The sequence below is a fragment of the Babylonia areolata genome, chromosome 25 (genome assembly GCF_041734735.1).
Source record: "Babylonia areolata isolate BAREFJ2019XMU chromosome 25, ASM4173473v1, whole genome shotgun sequence".
Taxonomy (NCBI): Eukaryota; Metazoa; Mollusca; class Gastropoda; order Neogastropoda; family Buccinidae; genus Babylonia; species Babylonia areolata.
This window is the reverse complement of record NC_134900.1, coordinates 14715266-14737673: the sequence shown is the minus strand read 5'-3', so window position 1 is coordinate 14737673 and position 22408 is coordinate 14715266. Positions and strand designations below refer to the sequence as shown.

The 22408-nt window shown below is 42.4% G+C and overlaps 1 protein-coding gene across 2 annotated transcripts in view; it reads right to left on the bottom strand.

The window, feature by feature from the left end:
• Positions 1–3811: 3811 nt before the first annotated feature.
• The window catches only part of LOC143299756 (phosphatidylinositol-3,5-bisphosphate 3-phosphatase MTMR14-like), a 45060-nt gene continuing 26463 nt past the window's right edge, over positions 3812–22408 (bottom strand). Inside the window, exons 9-20 of one of the 2 annotated variants that reach the window (XM_076613145.1) lie at positions 21595–21665; positions 19268–19345; positions 16462–16525; positions 14687–14849; positions 14100–14136; positions 13200–13267; positions 11693–11784; positions 10495–10615; positions 9203–9383; positions 7565–7758; positions 5685–5780; positions 3812–4031 (exon numbers count right to left, since the gene is read on the bottom strand). In XM_076613145.1, the coding sequence (XP_076469260.1) occupies positions 3842–4031; positions 5685–5780; positions 7565–7758; positions 9203–9383; positions 10495–10615; positions 11693–11784; positions 13200–13267; positions 14100–14136; positions 14687–14849; positions 16462–16525; positions 19268–19345; positions 21595–21665 (1355 nt within the window). In that variant the 3' untranslated portion in view covers positions 3812–3841. The remainder of the gene's footprint in view (positions 4032–5684; positions 5781–7564; positions 7759–9202; positions 9384–10494; positions 10616–11692; positions 11785–13199; positions 13268–14099; positions 14137–14686; positions 14850–16461; positions 16526–19267; positions 19346–21594; positions 21666–22408) is intronic. The other variant, XM_076613146.1, reaches the window with a different exon arrangement.

The window sequence follows — 22408 nt, the reverse complement described above, 5'->3', positions numbered from 1 at the left end:
TAATAAGATCTGTCCATCTAAAATACACAGTGGATATGATAAAAACAATAAAAGCACATTCACATAGAACTTTCAAGCAGTTCAAAGCACTTTACAATCACATTAATTCAAACACAACCTTCCTCAACCACCCAAAATGTTTTTCATCCAAAAATAAAATAGTACATTTAAAATCAAATCGGCCATTTGCATGGATTCATAGATTTTCTTGTCAACCCCTGAATAATTTCATCCAAAATGAATGGCCACTCATCTGCTTAATTTGCCTTTCGAGAAACAACCACCACCATGACCACAACTATTCCATCACCCCAAATTCCCTCCACAGGCAAACAGGACACAAATGATGCAGGATTAGACTATGTATGTGCTGCTAATTTTCTCTCCCTCGTTCCGATCCATGAATAATATGCAAAGGCATCAGAAAATATTAGTTTGGTGTAGTTTAATAAAGTCTGTCTCCCTCAGTCTTTTAAAAACACATGCTCATACTCACACAAACACAGCTGTCCCTTTAACACATTCAGTCTGCTGGTTCAGGCTAAGTTTCACTGACACAACAATATTCGCTTTTATTTTCTCAAATCCATGGTCAGAACTGACTGCCATACATTCACAAAAACACAACCACACATATCAATATTGTGACACGGATCGAAGAAACGTTTGTGCGATTTAGGTCAACAGTAACAGAACTAACTTCATGGAACAATGCTCCACCCGTTCACTGAACCCAAGCCCCAACCCCTGAATAACTTGACCACCACCCCTTGCTTGCCCTAGGTCCGTGTCGCTGTAGGAATTTTCTTCTTGCAAAGTCATCAAATTCATATTTAGTTTTCATGATGGGATAGTGTGTTCATTTTCCTTTTTAGAAAAGTATAGGTACGTGGACTTTCTTTTAGCAGTTTGCATGGTGGATCTTAAAAAAAAGGAAAATTTATATGTATTATCCTCCGTGACCAAAACATTCCTTGGCAAACAGGTGCCACTCAGCCAAAAAGAATAAAATTTAAAATAAAATAAAATAAAATAATTTAAAAAGGCTTGACACTGAAAAGGTTAAGGGCTTTTCTTTTTGTCCACATCATACTCATTGAACTCATCTCTATATCAGCAGAAACTATGGGACATCTTGGCGGTGCACTGCTCACTTTGTGTGGAACCTCAGACCACCCAGTGAGGCCAGTGGATCTGTGTTATCTGTCACTGTGGCCCAGTGGTTGAGGCGATGGATTCTCGCCTGAATTTCCTGGGTTTGATCCCCAGTTCTGGCACACCTGGTGGGTTAAGGGTTGGAGGATTTTCCAGTCTCCCAGGTCAACTTACGTGCAGACACACTGGTAAATGAACCCCTTTTGTGTGTATATAAAGATCAAGTACGTATGTTAAAGATCCTGGAATCCATGTCAGCATTTGGTTGCTTATGGAAACAAGAACATACCTTGCATACACAGCCCAGAGTATGGCTGGTGGGGTAAAAAGGATCAAACATGTAAAAACTCACTTGTACATGTATACGAGCGATCATGTGAGTTGCAACCCACAAAGGCAGAAGAAGAATCAGTACATCACAGAACGTATGTTCGTCCACTTGCACATGTGGACTTGGTGCTCTGCATACATACATACACATGTAGAGGTTATCGTAGTCTTCATCACAAAGTAAAAGATATTCACATCTTCTGTTAAAAAGAAAAACGAGAGAGAGAAATATATGCTTATGTAAACAGTACAATATTCACAATTCAGTGCAAAAAAACTGTTGTGATCAATTTGAAATGTTTCCCTTTCATTCATGTGAAAATAAGGAACAAAATAACCATCGTCCAGAGGGTAAAAAAAAAAAAAAAAAGAACTCTTCTTGGTTATGGAATAATAAGACGCATTGCTCACTACACAAGCTCTTGTATGTCAAACATCCCAACATCCCGGATTCAAAGACTGTGCTTTGTCAGGCCATGCAAGTGTATTTTTGGTGTCAAAGTGGATACATACATTAAGCAATACATTGGACTTTATTTGCTTCTGGCAGTTTACAGTACAAATAAAAGGAAATGCTTGCATCACACAAAAAAGTAAGCATACCAAAACAAAAAAAACAAAAAAAATCTTAATCTATATTTTCATTGTAAACATTGTTTTTAACTCGTTCAAACTACTACTACACTTGATATTGCATTTGCTTATGTTATATTCATTTCTCTCATTGCCTGAAAGACTTCTCATACAAATAGAGAAGCAGCACATCATTTCTTTTGTGTGTGTGTGTGTGTGTGTGTGTGTGCCTTGCCTACACAACACTAACCCATTGTTTCCTGAAAAACAAAAATCGGTTGACACAAATACAGAGAGCCAACCCCTATATCGGCATTTTATTTGAATGAAGGAACTTGATTCATACAGGGCACAGACAAATTTCAACACTTAATTGCGTGTTCATGGCGTTCAAAACACTCTCAAAACATACACAGATAGAAACAACAGGAAGCAAATCAAATGCCTGCACAGAAGACAACACACACACACATGAATACACACACACACACACACACAATAACACAAACACACACACATTGCAACTGATATAATAAAATTATAAAAATTAAAAAAAGGTGGAGGCGAGAGCAACATATCAGTTCACTGCCAAGCTTCCCTTCAATTTGAAGTCCACCAACTGTACATAATCTTGCATCTTGACGAAGACAAAAATTAAAAAAAAACCAAAAAAACCCACCATCCACCCTGTTAGATTATCGTTGTGACGGTAAAACTGGTAATATGCGTACAGAAGTTTCCAGCGTCAAGGATGTGTCGAAGCATTCAAACTGATTTGTATAAACTACATCACATCTGCTAAAATAATTCTAAAAAGAACATGATAAAAAAAAAAAAAATTAAAATGCAGCAGATTCCTGAACTTCTCATGAACCCAACACACTTGTCAGACCTTGGAGCCGTGCAATATTCAGAACGATTACGGTGATGAAGACGAGCGCTGGTGCTCTGGCATTCTCGAAGAACGTGAACCAGTGTGATGTACATAACCAGTGCACAATAACGAGTAAGTATAATCTTGTGGTGTTGACTGCTGTGTACGACGTGAAGAATCCCCTTGGTGGACTTTGGACTGTCTTGGTGTGTTACTGCCAGCAATTTTGTCTCGTTTTCTTTTTTCTTTTCTTTTTTTTTTTTTTTTATTTATTCAACATACTCTCTCTCTCTGTCTCTCTTTCTCTTTCTCCTCCTTCTTCTTCTCACCCTTTTCTCACTCTCGTACAGAAATACACACTCATACTTTATCACAAGCATAATTTTGTCACCCTTTTCTCACTCTCGTACAGAAATACACACTCATACTTTATCACAAGCATAATTTTGTCACCCTTTTCTCACTCTTGTACAGAAATACACACTCAAACTTTATCACAAGCATAATACATGTATTATAATCATGCTCCTAAACACACATGTATGCTCACATTAGTGGAAGTGCCTACACACACACACACACACACACACACACACACACACACACAAGTACATACATACAATTCCAGCTGCACACAGTACACACCACCAAGATATGCACACTTGAACAACACACACACACACACACAGAGGAGAAAAAGTCAGCACACACACATTCCCAGCCTCCTCACACCACTACAACACCTCCGCCCCCCACAACACAACACGCATACACAATCTCGCCCCCCCCCCACACACACAAAATCACGAGCTGTTGCATCAACCGCCAAGAATCCACCCACCAACCCCACCACCCCCACCTAAAAAAAACAAAAAAAAAAAAAACAAAAAAAAAGCAGCCTCGACCCTACTACCACCGAGGGCCAGACCGCAGGCCCATCTTCTCGGCGACGTTTCCGATGAGCGACGACAACGTTCCCGAGCTGTTGATGGGTTTGGAGAGAACCGCTCTGAGGTAGGCGTCTTCAAACATCTGAGCCACAGCGTACAGCCTCCGACTCCTCGTCGTCATGGCGTTCAGGTCGCTGGCTTCACAGCACCTGCAAGGTCAAGGTCAAGGTGCTCTGTTCAGCTCAGTTCAGTTCAATTCTTCTTCTTCCTGTTAGATGTCCACGGGTCATCACATTGACCATTCCGACACCATAATGGGGAGGAGCGCAGCAGCTTGGAGAGAAAAAAAAACAAAAAAAAACCCCCACCTTCCTAGGGCCTAAAAAGGGGGTGATGGGGTGGTGGAGGGGGTAGAAAAATGGCGGGCCCAGGGGGGAGGGGGAGCCATCATCTGTTTCAGGCATCAGGACCAGGCCTTTCCGGCTACCGAAGCGGCCTCCAAGGGGTCAAGCCCCGACCGGCAGAGCCCTAGTCCCTCGCTTGCCGGTTCGGTTCGGTTCAGCTCAGTTAAGTTTTGCTGTGTTCAGCTACTCAAGGAGAGACGTCACTGTGTTGGGGCAAATCCATATGCGGTACACCACATCTGCTGAGCAGTTGGTCGACCAGCAGTGTATCCAAACGTGTTTTATAGGTGCTCAAAATTATGCAGTTGAGTGTGTGCTTTTGTTTGTTTGTTTGTTTGTGTGTGTGTGTTTTTTAAACATTTTGCAGGGTGTTTAAAGTGGGCTATTTCAGGGTTTCATTTGGTTTAAATTGATGGAGAACAACAACAGTGTGTGTGTTTGTGTCTGTATGGTGGAGGAGGTGTGTGTGTGTGTGTGTGTGTGTGTGTGTGTGTGCATGTGTGTGTGTGTCTAAGTATAACTATTATCCTTATCATTCTTGCTCATCGCCCAGTCTACTACTGCACAGGGCTATATCTGGGCTGAAACATCATCAATATCAAGTCTGAAGGTGCTAAAAAAAAATATTTAAAAAAAAGAAGTAAAAACTGGGAAAGAAAATCTATGGCACAAGCACAGTCATAACCGTGCACATCAATCCACAACATGTGTCTAACACTGACCTCTCACATCCTTTTTCAAGAAAAAGAATGCACCACACACTGTGAGAATCTCCAATTATCAAGTCCAAAAAAAGAAAAAAAATGTTCAAGACTTTCTAACACACACACACACACACACACACACGTACACACACACACAACAAAAACAACAACAACAAAAACACACATAAGCGTGTGCAGACTTGACACATTTTTCTGTATTTTGCATTTCTTTTTATCACAACAGATTTCTCTGTGTGAAATTCAGGCTGCTCTCCCCAGGGAGAGCGCATCACTACACTACAGCGACACCCTTTTTTTTTTCCCCCTGTATGCAGTTCTTTGGTGTGTTTTTTTGTGTTTGTTTGTTTGTTTTTGTTTTGTTTTTCTATCAAAGTGGATTTTTTCTGCAGAATTTTGCCAGGAACATCCCTTTTGTTGCTGTGGGTTCTTCTACATGTGCTAAGTGCATGCTGCACATGCGACCTCGGTTCATCGTCTCATCCAAATGACTAGCGTCCAGACCACCACTCAAAGTCTAGTGGAGGGGGAGAAAATATCGGCGGCTGAGCCGTGATTCGAACCAGCGCACTCAGAATCTCTTACTTCCTAGGTGGATGCATTACCTCTAGGCCATCACTCCACACATGCGCACACACATGCACACAGACAGACACACACATGCATGTACACGTGCACACACACATACACTCACACACACACAAACTGAACCAGACAAAACAGGGTCAGTACTTACGAATTAACGCTGGACTGGGCCCCATATTCCCGGGGATTTTTCGGAGGGGTGATCATCTGTGGGGGTGTCATCTGAGGCATTCCCACGTCCACCCAGCTGGAAAACAACACACGACACACATAACACTCCATGACGTACATCAGTCAATAACACACACACACACACACACACACACACTCTCTCTCTCTCTCACACACACACACACACACACTCACAACTCTCTCTCACACACACACACTCACACACACACACACACACACAGATTCAAAAACTCAAAGATTTGAGTAAAAATGTAGTGCCTTTTAGGCTGAAAAAGGTGGCACCTTATGGGCCGAAAATCATTTGTAATCCTTTCGCCCCTTTTGGGGTGTGGAGGATACAATCTGAATCACAACACACACACACACACACACACACACACACACACACACACACACACACACACTGAACCATAAACTTCTTCAGTCTGACAATGCCAAAACACATTGATAAAAAAAAAAAAAATTACAAAAGAAAGCACCGACAAACACTGGCTACAGATGAGGGGGGGGGCGGGGGGGGGGGGGGGGGGGCCGAGGGGGCAACAGAAATTTCATACAGACACAGACAAAGAGATACTGTGCTAAACTGTTTAAAGAAGTGAACTTAACTAGAATCCAAAGAATTTGTACGGATTTTGTGTGTGTGTGTGTGTGTGTGTGTTTTAACAGTATTCTTGATACTCAAATAATGCCTGTATTATTGATATTCATATAATGCCTGTATTATCGATATTCAAATAATGCCTGTATTACTGATATTCATATAATGCCTGTATTATTGATATTTATTGATATTCATATAATGCCTGTATTACTGATATGCCTGTATTATTGATATTCAAATAATGCCTGTTGCTATGTCACAACTGGTCCAGGCTATTTACTATTAATGTCATCTTAAATCACCATGATTACTACAATCATTAAGGTGTAAGCATTGATTGATTGAATGATTGGACAAATCTTCCTTTTTTTTTTTCTTTTTTTGTTTGTTTGTTTGTTTGTTTGTTGTTGTTGTTATTGCTGTTGATGTTGTTGTTACAGATTTGTTTTGCCTTGCTGTAGCCTGTTTTGTTTTATTTTGTCTTATCTATCTCTCTGTAGTGGAAGATTCTACTGTTCGTTGTATATTGTTTGGTTCATACTATTCTCTGTATTGTATACATGTTTTTGGAAAAATTTTTAAAAGTTAAAAAAAAAAAAAAAATAAATAATGCCTGTATTATTGATATTCATATAATGCCTGTATTTTTTATATTCATATAACGCCTGTATTATTGATATTCATATAATGCCTGTATTATTGATATTCAAATAATGCCTGTATTATTGATATTCAAACAATGCCTGTATTCAGTCAGAGACCAAACTCTAAGTGCTTTACAAAAAAACAGATACAGATAGCACTGACTGTAGATGAGGAAGGAAGGGGATGTGGCAGTGTGTTTGTGTGTGTGTGTGCATGTGTGCATGTGTGTGTGTGTGAGTGTGTGCGTGCGTGTGTGTGTGTGTTGTGTGTGTGTGCGTGTGTGTGTGTTCGTTCGTTCTTTAGTTTAGCGTCTTTTCACTATCAGTGATATTAGACGTGTGTGTGTGTGTGTGTGTGCATGTGTGTGTGCGCGTGTGTGTGTGTGCATGTGTGCGTGTGTGTAGGGGTGCTAACAGAACTTTCAAACACTCAGACACATAGTGAGGGGTAAGAACAGGAGAGTACAGGAAACAAAAATGGCATTAACAAACACAACCCTGCCCCCCACCCTCACCCCCACCCCACACACACACACAAATCATCTTTCTTTCGAAAAAAAAAAAAAAAAAAAAATCTTTTAAATCTCATACCTGCCAAAACTGGGCGTAGGGGTGAAGGGGGGGGTGTTGTGGTCTGGGGCTGGGGGTCGGCGCTGCGCGATGTTGACGGGGCTGGAGGAGGAGTAGTGGTTGGAGACCATGGACGCGCACAGCGGCTGGTCGGTGGCCGTCAGGGTCCCCCCGTGGCTCTCCCGCCCACCCCCCGTGTCGGGGCTCTGACTCCTCTGCACCACAGACGTTATTCATTATAGTAATATAATGAACATGGTAATAATTTGTATTTGTATTTCTTTTTATCACAACACATTTCTCTGTGTGAAATTCAGGCTGCTCTCCCCAGGGAGAGCCATTCAGCTGTTGCGCCCGTCTAACTCGTCTGACTGAGAACTGGGACATTGTAGGGGCTCCTTTCCCAGTCGCCACAGACTGAGACTACTGTCCCCTGCTGAGGAATGCCCAGTGCAGGCACAGGTTCACAGACACCGTAGCACTTGCTTCAGTTCTGCCCAACGTTTTGGTGCACTGAGCGACGGCCGCAATAGCCGAGTGGTTAAAGTGTTGGACTGTCAATCTGAGGGTCCTGGGTTCGAATCACAGTGACGGCGCCTGGTGGGTAAAGGGTGGAGATTTTTCCAATCTCCCAGGTCAACATATGTGCAGACCTGCTAGTGCCTGAACCCCCTTTGTGTGTATATGCAAGCAGAAGATCAAATACGCACGTTAAAGATCCTGTAATCCATGTCAGCATTCGGTGGGTTATGGAAACAAGAACACACCCAGCATGCACACCCCCGAAAGCGGAGTATGGCTGCCTACATGGCGGGTTAAAAACGGTCATACACATAAAAGCCCACTCGCGTATATACGAGTGAACGTGGGAGTTGCAGCCCACGAACGCAAAAGAAAGAAAGAAAGAAAGAAAGAAAGTCAGATGAGGACTGCTTGCTGTGCTCTGTTTAAAGTCCAGAGAGCATCCTCCTCCGATCCAGCTTGGTGTTTAACGTTTCTCCATTGACTGTCTGTACTGGACTCTTCAGGATTGCTTGTGCTTCTCTATAATGGATAAAGATATGACACAATATACGATACAATATAATACCATACAAATACAATACACGCCTACCCCCAAATGTTTGGTGCATATCTGTTATGCATGTGTGGGTGTATGTGTGAATGTGTGTCTTCATGTTTTACATTTATTTGCTTATTTATCATCATTGTTGTCTTATTTATTTAATTATTTATTTATTATTATTATTATGATTATTATTATTTTAATTTCATTACTACTACCTTTTTTTTTATTATGATTATTTATTTATTTATTTATTTATTTATGTAAGCTTATCTATATATATATATTTTTTTTTTTTTTTTTTTTTTTTCTCAAGGACTGACTAAGCGCGTTGGGTTACGCTGCTGGTCAGGCATCTGCTTGGCAGATGTGGTGTAGCGTATATGGATTTGTCCGAACGCAGTGACGCCTCCTTGAGCTACTGAAACTGAAACTGAAACTAACCCCAAAAAACGGAGCATGGCTGCCTACATGGCGGGGTAAAAACGGTCATACACGTAAAATCCCACTCGTGTACATACGAGAGAACGTGGGAGTTGCAGCCCACAAACGAAGAAAAAGAAGAAGAAAAAGAGGAAGAACACAAGGCCAACCTGTCTCCGGCAGTGGGCAGGGGAGACGTCCCTGAAGGCGGAGGGAGAGTCGCGGTGTGCTGTGCAGTCCACGTTCCAGGGGCCGCGACCCCCACCGCTGCTGCGCCGACTGCGCTGACCCTCGCTGGAGTTGCCGCTGCCGTGTCGCGACCTCTGAGGGGACGGGGTCACGTCCCACCCTCTGCGCAGATGGGAAATATACATGTTGGGGTGTTGGGGAGGGTGGGAGGGGGTGTGAGAGGGGGGAGGGGGGCGACTGATGTTTCACAACAAACAACGTTCATCCCAGCAGTCAACACATCCCTCCTTGCCACTATGTGTTTATCGTTAACACTGCAGCCACACACACACACCGACAGATAAGCCTGCCTGCCTGCCTACTCATCCGTCGGTCCAACGGGAGACTCCATCTTGTAGCCACAGCACAGAAACTGCCTCAGGACACCCGGTTTCCAGCTTTTTTTTTTATTCCATCATTTTAATGATTTCTTTTTGTTCACCGCTGCTGACGCTCAAAGCTAGTTTCTCCATCATGCGTCATTTTAGGGGGGAAATTTCATGAGAAACAAAATCTTCTTCGATGCTTTTTATCACCCCCAGAATAATGATCGACTGACTGATCGCCTGCTGTGAGCATTATCACAGCCAGTGATGTAGTAGTGAGTTGCCCACTGCAAGTATTCTTGTAACGTGTGTTGAAAAGTTAACTGTGTCCCCACTGCTAGTATTCTTGCAATGTGTGTTGAAGAAAAGTTAACTGAGTCCCCACTGCTAGTATTAATAATAATAATAATAATAACAATAATATTGTCCTTATATGACACAAACTCCCCACAGATGGGCTCTAAGCGCCCCACATGAAACAGTACATGTATAACAAAGCATTATACCACACATGTGTGCAAGAAAAGCTAACAGTGTCCCCAACTGCTAGTATTCATGCTGTTAGTGTTCTTGCTATGTGTGTGTGTATGTTGAAGGAAAGTTAACCATGTGTCCCCACTGCTAGTATTCATGCTGTTAGTGCTCTTGCTGTGTGTGTGTGTGTGTGTGTGTGTGTGTGTGTGTGTTGAAGAAAAAGTTAACCATGTGCCCCACTGCTAGTATTGATGCTGTTTATGTTCTTGCTATGTGTGTGTGTGTTGAAGAAAAGTCAACTATGTGTCCCCACTGCTAGTATTGATGCTGTTAGTATTCATGCTGTGTGTGTGTGTGTGTGTGTGTGTGTGTGTGTGTGTGTGTGTGTGTTGAAAAAAAATTAACCATGTGTCCCCGGCCCACTGGAGACTCACAGGGGGGGCACGGAGTCCTCGTCCTGTGTGGTGTCCATGACGAAGGGAACTCCATCACTTCCGAAACTGGTGTTGCTCAGGAGGCTGACGTTGCTGCCCTGGTGACGCAGACCCTCCTTACCTGTACACACACACATGAATGTACAGACATGCGCATGCATACACACACGCACACACACACACACAATGAATGCATACACACACACACACACATGAATACACACGTATACACACACACACATGAATGTACAGACATGCGCATGCACGTATACATACACACACACACACACATAATAAATGCGTACACACACACACACACATGAATACACACACACACACGAATACACACACACACATACACACACACACACACAGATACACACACACACACACAAATCCCCCCCCCCCCACCCTCCCTAACACAAACACCTCCCCACCCCCTCCACACACACCCACACCCACCCACCCACACACACACACAAATACCTGTCCTCAGAACCCCCACTGTACCAAGGACACAGGTTTTGATCCCAGAAAGAAGATAGGGGAGTGATGGCCTAGAGGTAAGGCGTCTGCCTAGGAAGCGAGAGAATCTGAGCGCACTGGCTCGAATCACGGCTCAGGCGCTGATATTTTCTCCCCCTCCACTAGACCTTGAGTGGTGGTCTGGACGCTAGTCATTCGGATGAGACGATAAACCGAGGTCCCGTGTGCAGCATGCATTTAGCGCACGTAAAAGAACCCATGGCAACAAAAGGGTTGTTCCTGGCAAAATTCTGTCGAAAAATCCACTTCGATAGGAAAAACAAATAAAACTGCACGCAGGAAAAAATATAAAAAAATGGGTGGCGCTATAGTGTAGCGACGCACTCTCCCTGGGGAGAGCAGCCCGAATTTCACACAGAGAAATCTGTTGTGATCAAAAGAAATATAAAAAAAAAAAAAAAAATGATCAAGTCTGAAGAAAAGCAGTCAAAAAAAAACACAACACGGATCAAAGATGGAAGCTGTCTAGTTTCAGTTTCAGTTTCAGTAGCTCAAGGAGGCGTCACTGCGTTCGGACAAATCCATATACGCTACACCACATCCGCCAAGCAGATGCCTGACCAGCAGCGTAACCCAACGTGCTTAGTCAGGCCTTGAGGGAAAAAAAAAAAAAAGAAAAAAAAAGTCTAATCACACAGCAGTGCAACATCACCTTTGGACGATGCTGACGACGGGTGTTTGCATTCACAGGTGTTGGGGGCAGTGCACTGTGGGTTTGTGGGCGGCTGGGACTGTCCTTCGCTGCTGAACACGTACACCACATTTTATTTTGTACGGGTCATGCACCTCCACAACATCTGTACTGTACAGCGCTCGGCTTACTGTCACTGTTCATTCCCCGCAAAGCAACCATCAAGAGCATACATATTTCGTCATACTTATATTAATAATGATAACAACGATAATATAATAATGATAATGATACTAATAATACTACTAATAACAAAAATAAAAATGCCACTTATAATGATATCAATAATACTAACAATACTACTGATAATAATAATAATAACAGAAATAAGAAAGATAATAGTCATAACGGTAATAGTAATAATAATAATGATGATGATAACAATCAGAAAAACAATAACAATGATAAGAAATTATAATAGTAATAAACAACAATGATAATAAAAATAACAAGAGAGGCAAGGCCTTCAAGACTCACTTGTGATAAATTAAGTCCCCTAGCATTAATTACAGAGTAGTTTCCCTTTTTTACTATCTGCACCAAAACATTTGCAAAATAAATAAACATTCCATGCTTGGCAAAAAGAAGTTCCTGTTTGAACAAAAATGATAATAATGACTCCTCTTGATGTTGTGTCAGAATAAGAGGTCAAAGTGCCAAGTTTAGAGAATACAAAAAATATAAATACAACAGTAAATGCAGTTTGCATATAATTAGGCTCTTTTTTTTTTTTTTGTGCCCATCCCAGAGGTGCAATATTGTTTTAAACAAGATGACTGGAAAGAACTGAATTTTTCCTATTTTTATGCCAAATTTGGTGTCAACTGACAAAGTATTTGCTGAGAAAATGTCAATGTTAAAGTTTACCACGGACACACAGACACAAAGACACACGGACACACACACACACACACACACAGACAACCGAACACCGGGTTAAAACATAGACTCACTTTGTTTACACAAGTGAGTCAATAATGAAGATCACACAGACTGAAGCTCACACCAGACATAGAGCTTGCCATGTTTAAAATAACTATTTTTCTTCATCCCTTCAACTTCTCATTTCTTAAAGTTGACAGCTCCAAGTATATTCAGAACCCTGGTCTTTCCCTCTGCTAATAAAAAGGCACCACGGCAAAATTAAGCCCTGTTGTCAACATCATTATCATGATTATCAATTCATGAACTTCACATTATTCAGAACAAAAGATATTCACGCTAGATAAGCATTTCAGGAAACAGATTCTTCTCATAAATATTCATGAAAAAAAAGAAAAAAAAAGTGTACACACACACACACACACACATATGCAAGCAAGCACACACACATATGCAATCAAGCACACACTTTTCCTGCAGATATTTTCTTTCATTCGCTTACATAATCATTTTCCTGAGCATACGTAACTGTGATTATGGTAACACTCTACTTTCACTTTTTGATGGAGCTGATTTCTGATCTTACCTTTGGGGGCTGACGGAGAACTGTTGACCACTGATATACTGCAGCATTTTGAAGCAGAAGTACATGATCTGGAGACAAATCAGTGTAAAACTTACTGTTCTGCTGGTCTCTGTGTGTGTGTGTACGTGTGTGTGTGTGTGTGTGTGTGTGTGTGTGTGTGTGTGTGTCTGTGTGTGTCTGTGTGTGTGCATGTGTGAGAGTGTGCGTGTGCATGTACACACGTATGTGTGTGTGTGTGTGTGTGTGTGTGTATGTGTGTGTGTGTACGTGTGTGTGTGTGTGTGTAGATGTACACGTGTGTGTGTGTGTGTGTGTGTGGATATGTGTGTACGTGTACACATGTGTGTGTATATGTGTGTGTGTACATGTGTGTGTGTGTGTGTGTGTGTACGTGTGAGCACATGTGTGTGTGTACATGTGCATGTGTGTGTGTATGTGTGAGTGTGTGTGTCAGTTTGTGTTTCATGGTATTGCGTTGTGTAGAATCGCAATGTATTGTACTGTACTGTGCTGTGCTGTCCTGTTTTATACCGTATTCCAATCTACTGTATTGTGCTGTGTACTATGATGTTTTTAAATGAATTGTTCTGTGTCATATATTGTATCGTGCCATGTACTGCTCTGCAATGTACTGTATCGTATTCTACTGTTCTCTGTACTGCACTGCACTTCACTGTATAGTAATGTACTTATTGAACTGTACGGCACTGTGCTTTACTTTGCTGTATTGTGATGTATTTGTCTTTGTATTGTTCTGTGTACTGTGTACTGCATAATATTGCCATCATATTTCTCTGAACTTCAATATAATGCGTCACCATTTTCCATAATAATAATCACCATCATCATCATCATCATGATTTCATAACAATAATGATAATAATAATAACAATAACTTACTTCTTGCCCTTTGCCGATCCTGTCTGGTAACCCGTGACTGCAACACAATGGGTAATGCTCTTTCATAACTCTGTGTGTGTGTGTGTGTGTGTGTGCGAAAGCTTTTTATTTCACGAGCAAGGTTTATCATTGGTGTTCAACAAAAGTGTGGAGTTTTTTTTTAGAATATTTGAACAGCTACAGAAAAAATTTCATCCAGACATCCAATACGGTATTCATAAAATAAAAAATTTAACTTCTGAAATTCAATAAATCTTTTTCTTTTTTTTAATATGATGTACTTGTCTCCATGTTCTCTGAAGTTACATTTAAGTGATATTCTCTCATTATTTGGAATACCCAGTTATCTTCCTCTGTGAACAGTGTAGACCCTGATTTAACTTTGTAAAAACCTACCAATGTAACAGCGCTATTTTCAGTCAATATCTCATTTTTTTTTTTCTTTTTTTTTTAAAGCATAGCGAATACACTGACAAATCTTAAGAAAAAAAAGAAAACAAAAATACGATAAGAGTTGGAGAGATAAGTGAACTACAATCTCACACCAACTTTTTCACCTACACACAGAACCGTCAGCAACGACTCACCCAAAGAGGTACCAGTCGTAGGCCAGCGTGAGGTAGAGGATGTCCGAGGGAGGTAGAGACTTGTGTATGGCTCCGTCGGCCCACAGGGTCAGGCGCAGGAGGGAGACGAAGAGAGGGGTGCGGTCCCACCCGGATATACAGTGCACCAACAGGCCTGACGACCCTGCCAAGAGGAAGAGAAATCACAGCTTTGTGTGACCCAGATATACAGTGCACCAACAGGCCTGACGACCCTGCCAAGAGGAAGAGAAATCACGGCTTTGTGTGACCCAGATATACAGTGCACCAACAGGCCTGACGACCCTGCCAGGGGAAGAGAAATCACGGCTTTGTGTGACCCAGATATACAGTGCACCAACATGACCCTGCCAGGGGAAGAGAAATCACGGCTTTGTGTGACCCAGATATACAGTGCACCAACAGGCCCCAAGACCCTGTAAGAGGAAGAGAAATCACTGCTTCGTGTGACCCAGATATACACTGCACCAACATGACCCTGCCAGGGGAAGAGAAATCACCGCTTTGTGTGACCTAGATATACAGTGCACCAACAGGCCCGAAGACCCTGTAAGAGGAAGAGAAATCACGGCTTTGTGTGACCCAGATATACAGTGCACCAACAGGCCTGACGACCCTGCCAGGGGGAAGAGAAATCACGGCTTTGTGTGACCCAGATATACAGTGCACCAACAGGCCTGACGACCCTGTAAGAGGAAGAGAAATCGCTGCTTTGTGTGACCCAGATATACAGTGCACCAACAGGCCTGACGACCCTGCCAGGGGAAGAGAAATCACGGCTTTGTGTGACCCAGATATACAGTGCACCAACAGGCCTGACGACCCTGCCAGGGGGAAGAGAAATCACGGCTTTGTGGGACTCTGTTGGATGTGTGAGGTTTTCAGTTTTGTGTCTTTTTGCTGTGATTTAAAGCAAGCAAAAAATAAAAGGAGGGTGTGTGTGTGTGTGTGTGGGGGGGGGGGGGGGGGGTGAGATGTGACTCTGTGTGTGTGTGTGTGTGTGTGTGTGTGTGTGTGTGTCCACTGATAATGAACGCATGTCTGTTTTCAAAGTCTTGTTCTTTTCATGTACGTGTTCTCAAACTCTGTACTTACATCTGAGCACACACATACATTGATGTGTATAATGTGCTCCCTTCTTAAAATCCTGACGTTCAAAATGTTGTCCCCTTATGTCCATTTATGTCCTTTACTCACGTTGCATACCTTTCTGTCACACAGCTTTATTCATGTTGCGATACCTTTATGTGGCATGCCTCTATTATGTTGCGTACCTCTATGTCGCATACTTTTATTCACGTCAAGTTACCTTTATGTCACATATCTTTATGTTGCATACCTTCGCCTGCATCACATACCGAGTTATCCATGTCACTTACCATTACCTATGTAACATAACTTTGTTTATTCTATGTTCCACACATTTATTCGTGGTGTATATTGATGCCGCATACCTCTATTCATGTCACGTTACCTGCATGTCACGGATCTTCTATAACGTACAGTCGTACACCTTTGTCTACATCACATTACCTTTACCCATGTCACTTTCATCTATGTTGTCACGTACTGTCATCTACTACGTTGTCACTTACCTTTATCCATGTAACACCTTAATCCATGGCTCAGCACACCTTTTAATCATGACGTGCACCTGAACTGACGCTGCCTACCTTCATTCCTGTGTCGCACACACACACACACACACACCTGTCACCTTGACTAGTCAAGACAGCGTGTGTGTGTCACCTGCGTACCTTTATCCAGCAGGTGAATCAAGGCCAGCAGGTAGTTCTGGGTCAGCTTCACCAGGTCCCAGTCCTGACCACAGAAACAACACAACGCTCTCCACGTTAGTTCCAACCACGTTAATAAGCTGCTGGTCAGGCATCTGCTTGGCAGATGTGGTGTAGCGTATATGGATTTGTCCGAACGCAGTGACGCCTCCTTGAGCTACTGAAACTGAAACTAATAAGGCCAGGCAGGTGAGAAGTTTGCCCAGGACTAAACTAAAAGGATAATAACAATAAATGGCGTAAGTATGCGTCCAACAGCGAAAGAAAAATCCATCTTTCCACATTACCTCAGAATGAAGGTGTAATAATGTGTTATAGATTCATTACTGAGATGTCTCATGTCACTACAAAAAAAAAATTGTAAACCAAAAGATGGAATTAAAAAAAATAAATAAATAAAATAAAATAAAATAAATGAATGGCATTTGATCAATGTAACGACGGGCGCAATAGCCAAGTGGTTAAAGCGTTGGACTGTCGATCTGAGGGTCCCGGGTTCGAATCACGGTGACAGCGCCTGGTGGGTAAAGGGTGGAGATTTTTACGATCCCCCAGGTCAACATATGTGCAGACCTGCTAGTGCCTGAACCCCCTTCGTGTGTATACGCAAGCATAAGATCAAATACGCACGTTAAAGATCCTATAATCCATGTCAGCGTTCGGTGGGTTATGGAAACAAGAACATACCCAGCATGCACACCCCCGAAAACGGAGTATGGCTGCCTACATGGCGGGGTAAAAATGGTCATACACGTAAAAGCCCACTCGTGTACATAGAAGCGAACGCAGAAGAAGAAGAAGAAGAAGATCAGTGTAACTTAAGATGATGATGAGACGTTTCGAGTCGAGGACTCTTTCTCAAAAGCAGAGAAGTGTTAGCAGGCAACAGTAGTAGTTCTGCTGGAGGCGAGTTCAATTCATCGACCTGGATAATCACACTCCAGCTCACCAACCTGATGATATTATTCTCTACTTTTTTTTTTTGTTTTTGTTTTTTTTTTTTTGCAGCCCCACCATCTGCACCGTTTCAGTGGCATTACTCCCACGCCGCTCATTTAGATTCCCCCATACACGGCCACACCTGGGTTCGTCCGTCACAGTTCCAGTGTCGGCAGTCCACAGGGAACCATCGATGTTAGGTCGCCAAGAGGCCACACACCAGAGGAGACCCTGCACTGCTGCTGAGTCACTTCGGTGGTGTTCAGTGTTGCCTGTTCTAACGTACTTAGGACACCACCTACTAAGCCCCCTACTAATGACAATAATGGCTTAGTCGCGGAGCCAGACTGAGTGAGCGTCCCTCTCAGAGTGGAGACCGCCACCACGTCCCTCAAACAACAGGTCATACATGAGGATACATAAATATTTATTAAATGAAAGAGTTGTTTGTTGTGTTCACATGTGTGTATCTGTGTGTGTCTATGTGTGTGTGTGTGTGTGTGTGTGTGTGTGTGTGTGTGTGTGTGTGTGAGGTTCTGTAACAAAATCAGATTCAAATGTGGAATGTATTTACTGCATTAGATGTGTATGAGAAAGAGACAGAGATTACAAGATAAAATTCTTTATTCAAGAGGATAATAGATATATGATAAAGGAAAGTTTGTTGTGTTGATATAATATATATATATATATATATATATATATATATATATATATATATATATATTTTTTTTTTTTTTTTTTTTTTTTTTTTTTTTTTTTTTTTTTACTTCGTTTTACTAAGTCCAGAAGTCACTGTTTATCTTTTTTTTTTTCACTTGTCACGACTGCCCATCTCAGTGTGCTGTTGGTCACAGTTTCAGTTTCAGTAGCTCAAGGAGGTGTCACTACGTTCGGACAAATCCATATACGCTACACCACATCTGCCAAGCAGAGGCCTGACCAGCAGCCGTAACCCAACGCGCTTAGTCAGGCCTTGAGTTGGTCACAGACATCATCATCATCATAATCCCCACCATCAACTTTCACTCTGCCACCACTGTCTATCAACTTATTATTGCCACAGAGTCTGTATCTGCATTTTTCCAGTTCTTTTATTTTTTTTCCTCCCACAATTCTAAACCTGCGTTGTTACTAGACCGCACTTCTGCAACCTGGCAACCCGATTTCTCAGCTTTGGAAAATAACATTCTTTGAAAAAAAAGAAGAAAAAACCCCCAAAAAACCCAGCCACAACAAACCCCCCCACCTCCCCTCCCCTACCCCCCAAAATAATCAATACAAACTTGCAGAAAACCATTCAGAAATACATATTTTTAAAAGGCACACGAAATCAGACACATTATCCCTTCCCAATACTGACCACACTTTAAGAAGACAACCCCACAAAACTGGCCACTGCAACACATATCATCACAATTCTGACTGACCTTAAAAGCAATCTAACTGCCTAACTGCTGATCGCCAAAGGCGCTGAGCCCTGCGATTACCTTGTACAAATCTAAACCTGCGTCGTTACTAGACCGCACTTCTGCAACCTGGTAACCCGATCTCTAATCTTTGGAAAATAGCATTCTTTGGAAAAAAAAAAAAAAACATGACAAACCCCCCAAAAATAATCGATACAAACTTGCAGAAAAAGATTCAGAAATACATGTTTTTAAAAGGCACACGAAATCAGACACATTATCCCTTCCCAATACCACACTTTAAGAAGACAACCCCACAAAACTGGCCACTGCAACGCATGTCATCACGATTCTGACTGACCCTTAAAAGCGATCTAACTGCCCAACTGATCGCCCAAGGCGCTGAGCCCTGTGATTACCTTGTACATGTTCCAGTCCAGTGACATGGAGGTCAGAATGGGGTCGCTCTGCAGATCCAGGGGAGCTGTGTTCAAACCCTGACACACACGTCAATAACTTCAAACCCTGACACACACGTCAATAACTTCAAACCCTGACACACACGTCAATAACTTCAAACCCTGACACACACGTCAATAACTTCAAACCCTGACACACACGTCAATAACACACACATCAGTAACACACACACACACACACACACACACACACATCATCATCATCATCTTAGATGAACAGACTATAAATAAATAAATGAACACACACACGCATGCAAGCACACACACACACACACACACACATCAGTAACACACACACACACGCATGCAAGCACATACACACACACACACACATACCAGTAACACACACACCCACACACACACACACTATACTTGTGCACTCTCTCTCTCTCTTTGTCTCTGTGAGCTTCTCTCTGAAAAACACACATACACCTAAACACACCTAAACACACCTCTACACACATTCCCAATGCACACACACACACACACACACACATCAGTAACACACACACACACACACGCATGCAAGCACATACACACACACACATACCAGTAACACACACACACACACTATACTTGTGCACTCTCTCTCTCTTTGTCTCTGTGAGCCTCTCTCTGAAAAACACACACACACCTAAACACACTTCTACACACATTTCCAATGCACGCACACACACACACACACACACCCTACACACACCACACCCCTACACACACACACATACACACACACACAAACACACATCAATAACATACATCACTCACACAAAACATCAATCACACAAACACCAGTAACACATAAAACAAATAACCACACTCACATTTACATCGCTCACACACACACACACACACACACACACACACACACTGCATAGTGTGAGTGTGCGTGACTGGAAAACCTGACTGAACGACACAGAAAACAAACGATGGGCCCCCCAAAAGCAGCCCTCTCAGTCGGCTCTACCCAGGTAGGCAGCCTGTTGTGCAAATGACTCCTCCGTGTTTGTAAATCGCTTAGAGCTTGGCCTCGGACGGAGTACAGGCAGCTATATAAGTATCCATATTTTGTATTTTGTATTCCTTTTTATCACAACAGATTTCTCTGTGTGAAATTCGGGCTGCTCTCCCCAGGGAGAGCGCGTCGCTACACTACAGCGCCACCCGTTTTTTTGTATTTTTTTCCTGCGTGCAGTTTTATTTGTTTTTTCCTGTCAAAGTGGATTTTTCTACAGAATTTTGCCAGGAACAACCCTTTTGTTGCCGTGGGTTCTTTTACGTGCGCTAAGTGCATGCTGCACACGGGACCTTGGTTTATCGTCTCATCTGAATGACTAGGGTCCAGACCACCACTCAAGGTCTAGTGGAGGGGGAGAAAATATCGGCGGCTGAGCCGTGATTCGAACCAGCGCCCTCAGATTCTCTCGCTTCCTAGGCGGACGCGTTACCTCTAGGCCATCACTCCATCACATATCATCACACACACACACACATGACACATGACACCAGGGCTGGGTTGCCTGAGTCGAGATCAATCTCTGCAGTTCAAAGTTTGCTTAGAGTTAAAAATGTTCCTAAGTATATATAAGAGAATTTACCATTTACCGTAGAGTTAGGAACATTCTTAACGATAAGCAAACTTATTAGTGTCTCTAAGTTTGCTCATGCAACTGAATCAAACTAGAATTGTGCAATCAACAACCATCTACCTGAAGATCTAGTCATCAGCCCCATCCACATGTAATATGCAGCTTCTGTTCAAACGTGTGTGTGTGTGTGTGTGTGAGAGAGAGAGAGAGAGAGTGTTTGTGTGTGTGTGTGTGTGTGTGTGTGTGTGTGTGTGTGTGCACGCAGTGCGTGCATGTGTGAGTATGCACAAGTTTTTATAGTGATATGCACTTGTATGTATCCTAATTTCTACTGTATCTGTGTTTGCGTATGATTTTCGATTTATGTTCGTACTTTGTTATGTACTATCCCCCCCCCCCCCCCCCCCCCCCCCAATATTCCTTGTGACCCCGGTACACTTGGTAATAAGACAAATTCTATTCTATTCTGTTCTATTCTATGCTATTCTTCTAACCCACCCCAGGATCAAACCCAGTGACTGAAATTTCAAATGTTAAACCATTGTGGACTGTTTGCCACCCCCATCACAGAAACTGTGGAGTGAGAAACAAGTACATGTTACCCACCCCCCCCCCCTTGGCACAGGGGCAAGAATGAAAGATTCAGGCAAACCGTAGGATAAACCCCCAGCACTTACTTACCTGAGCCCAGTCATAGTGGACGTTCTCGCTGTCATAGCAGCTGTCTTTCCATTTGCTGAAAAACTCGCAACCTGCGCAAAGGGAGGGGGGGGGGGGGAGGAGGGGGGAGGGGAAGAAAACAAAACAAAAAGACTCAAAACTTGTTTGTTATCTGTATACATGTATGGAAATTCATCATTAGACACATGCAACAAACAAAACAACAACAACAACAAAAAAAAGAATACAAACTGATGTGGAGTAAGTTGTCAAAGTGTGTGTGTGTGTGTGTGTGTGTGTGTGTGTGTGTGTGTGTGTGTGAGAGAGAGAGAGAGAAAGAGTGTGTGTGTGTGTGTGAGAGAGAGAGAGAGAGAGAGAGAGAGAGAGTGTGTGTGTGTATGTGACTCTGTGTGTATGTGTGTGTGTGTGCATTTGTGTGTGTGTGTGTGTGTGTGCATTTGTGTGTGTGTGTGTGTGTGTGTGTGTGCATGAGTGACAATGAAAATGACAATGACAAATTTTTTATTGGCAAATAGCGTTTTACAGCTCTAGTGCCAAGGGGGATTATTCAGCTTATTTTAGTAGACGACGAAGAAAAGAAAAAGAAAAAGAAAAGTAAAACGAAAAATAAGGGGAAATAACAAGCAAATAAGTACATATTCATAAACACATAAACACTCATACATTCACACCCACAACATTAATACAACATATTCCCTATTACTCATGCATAATACTAAGTAATTAATTCGAACATATGACCATCCATGTGCATGAGTGAGTGAGTGAGTGTGTGTGTGTGTGTGTGTGTGTGTGTGTGAATATGCATGTGGGT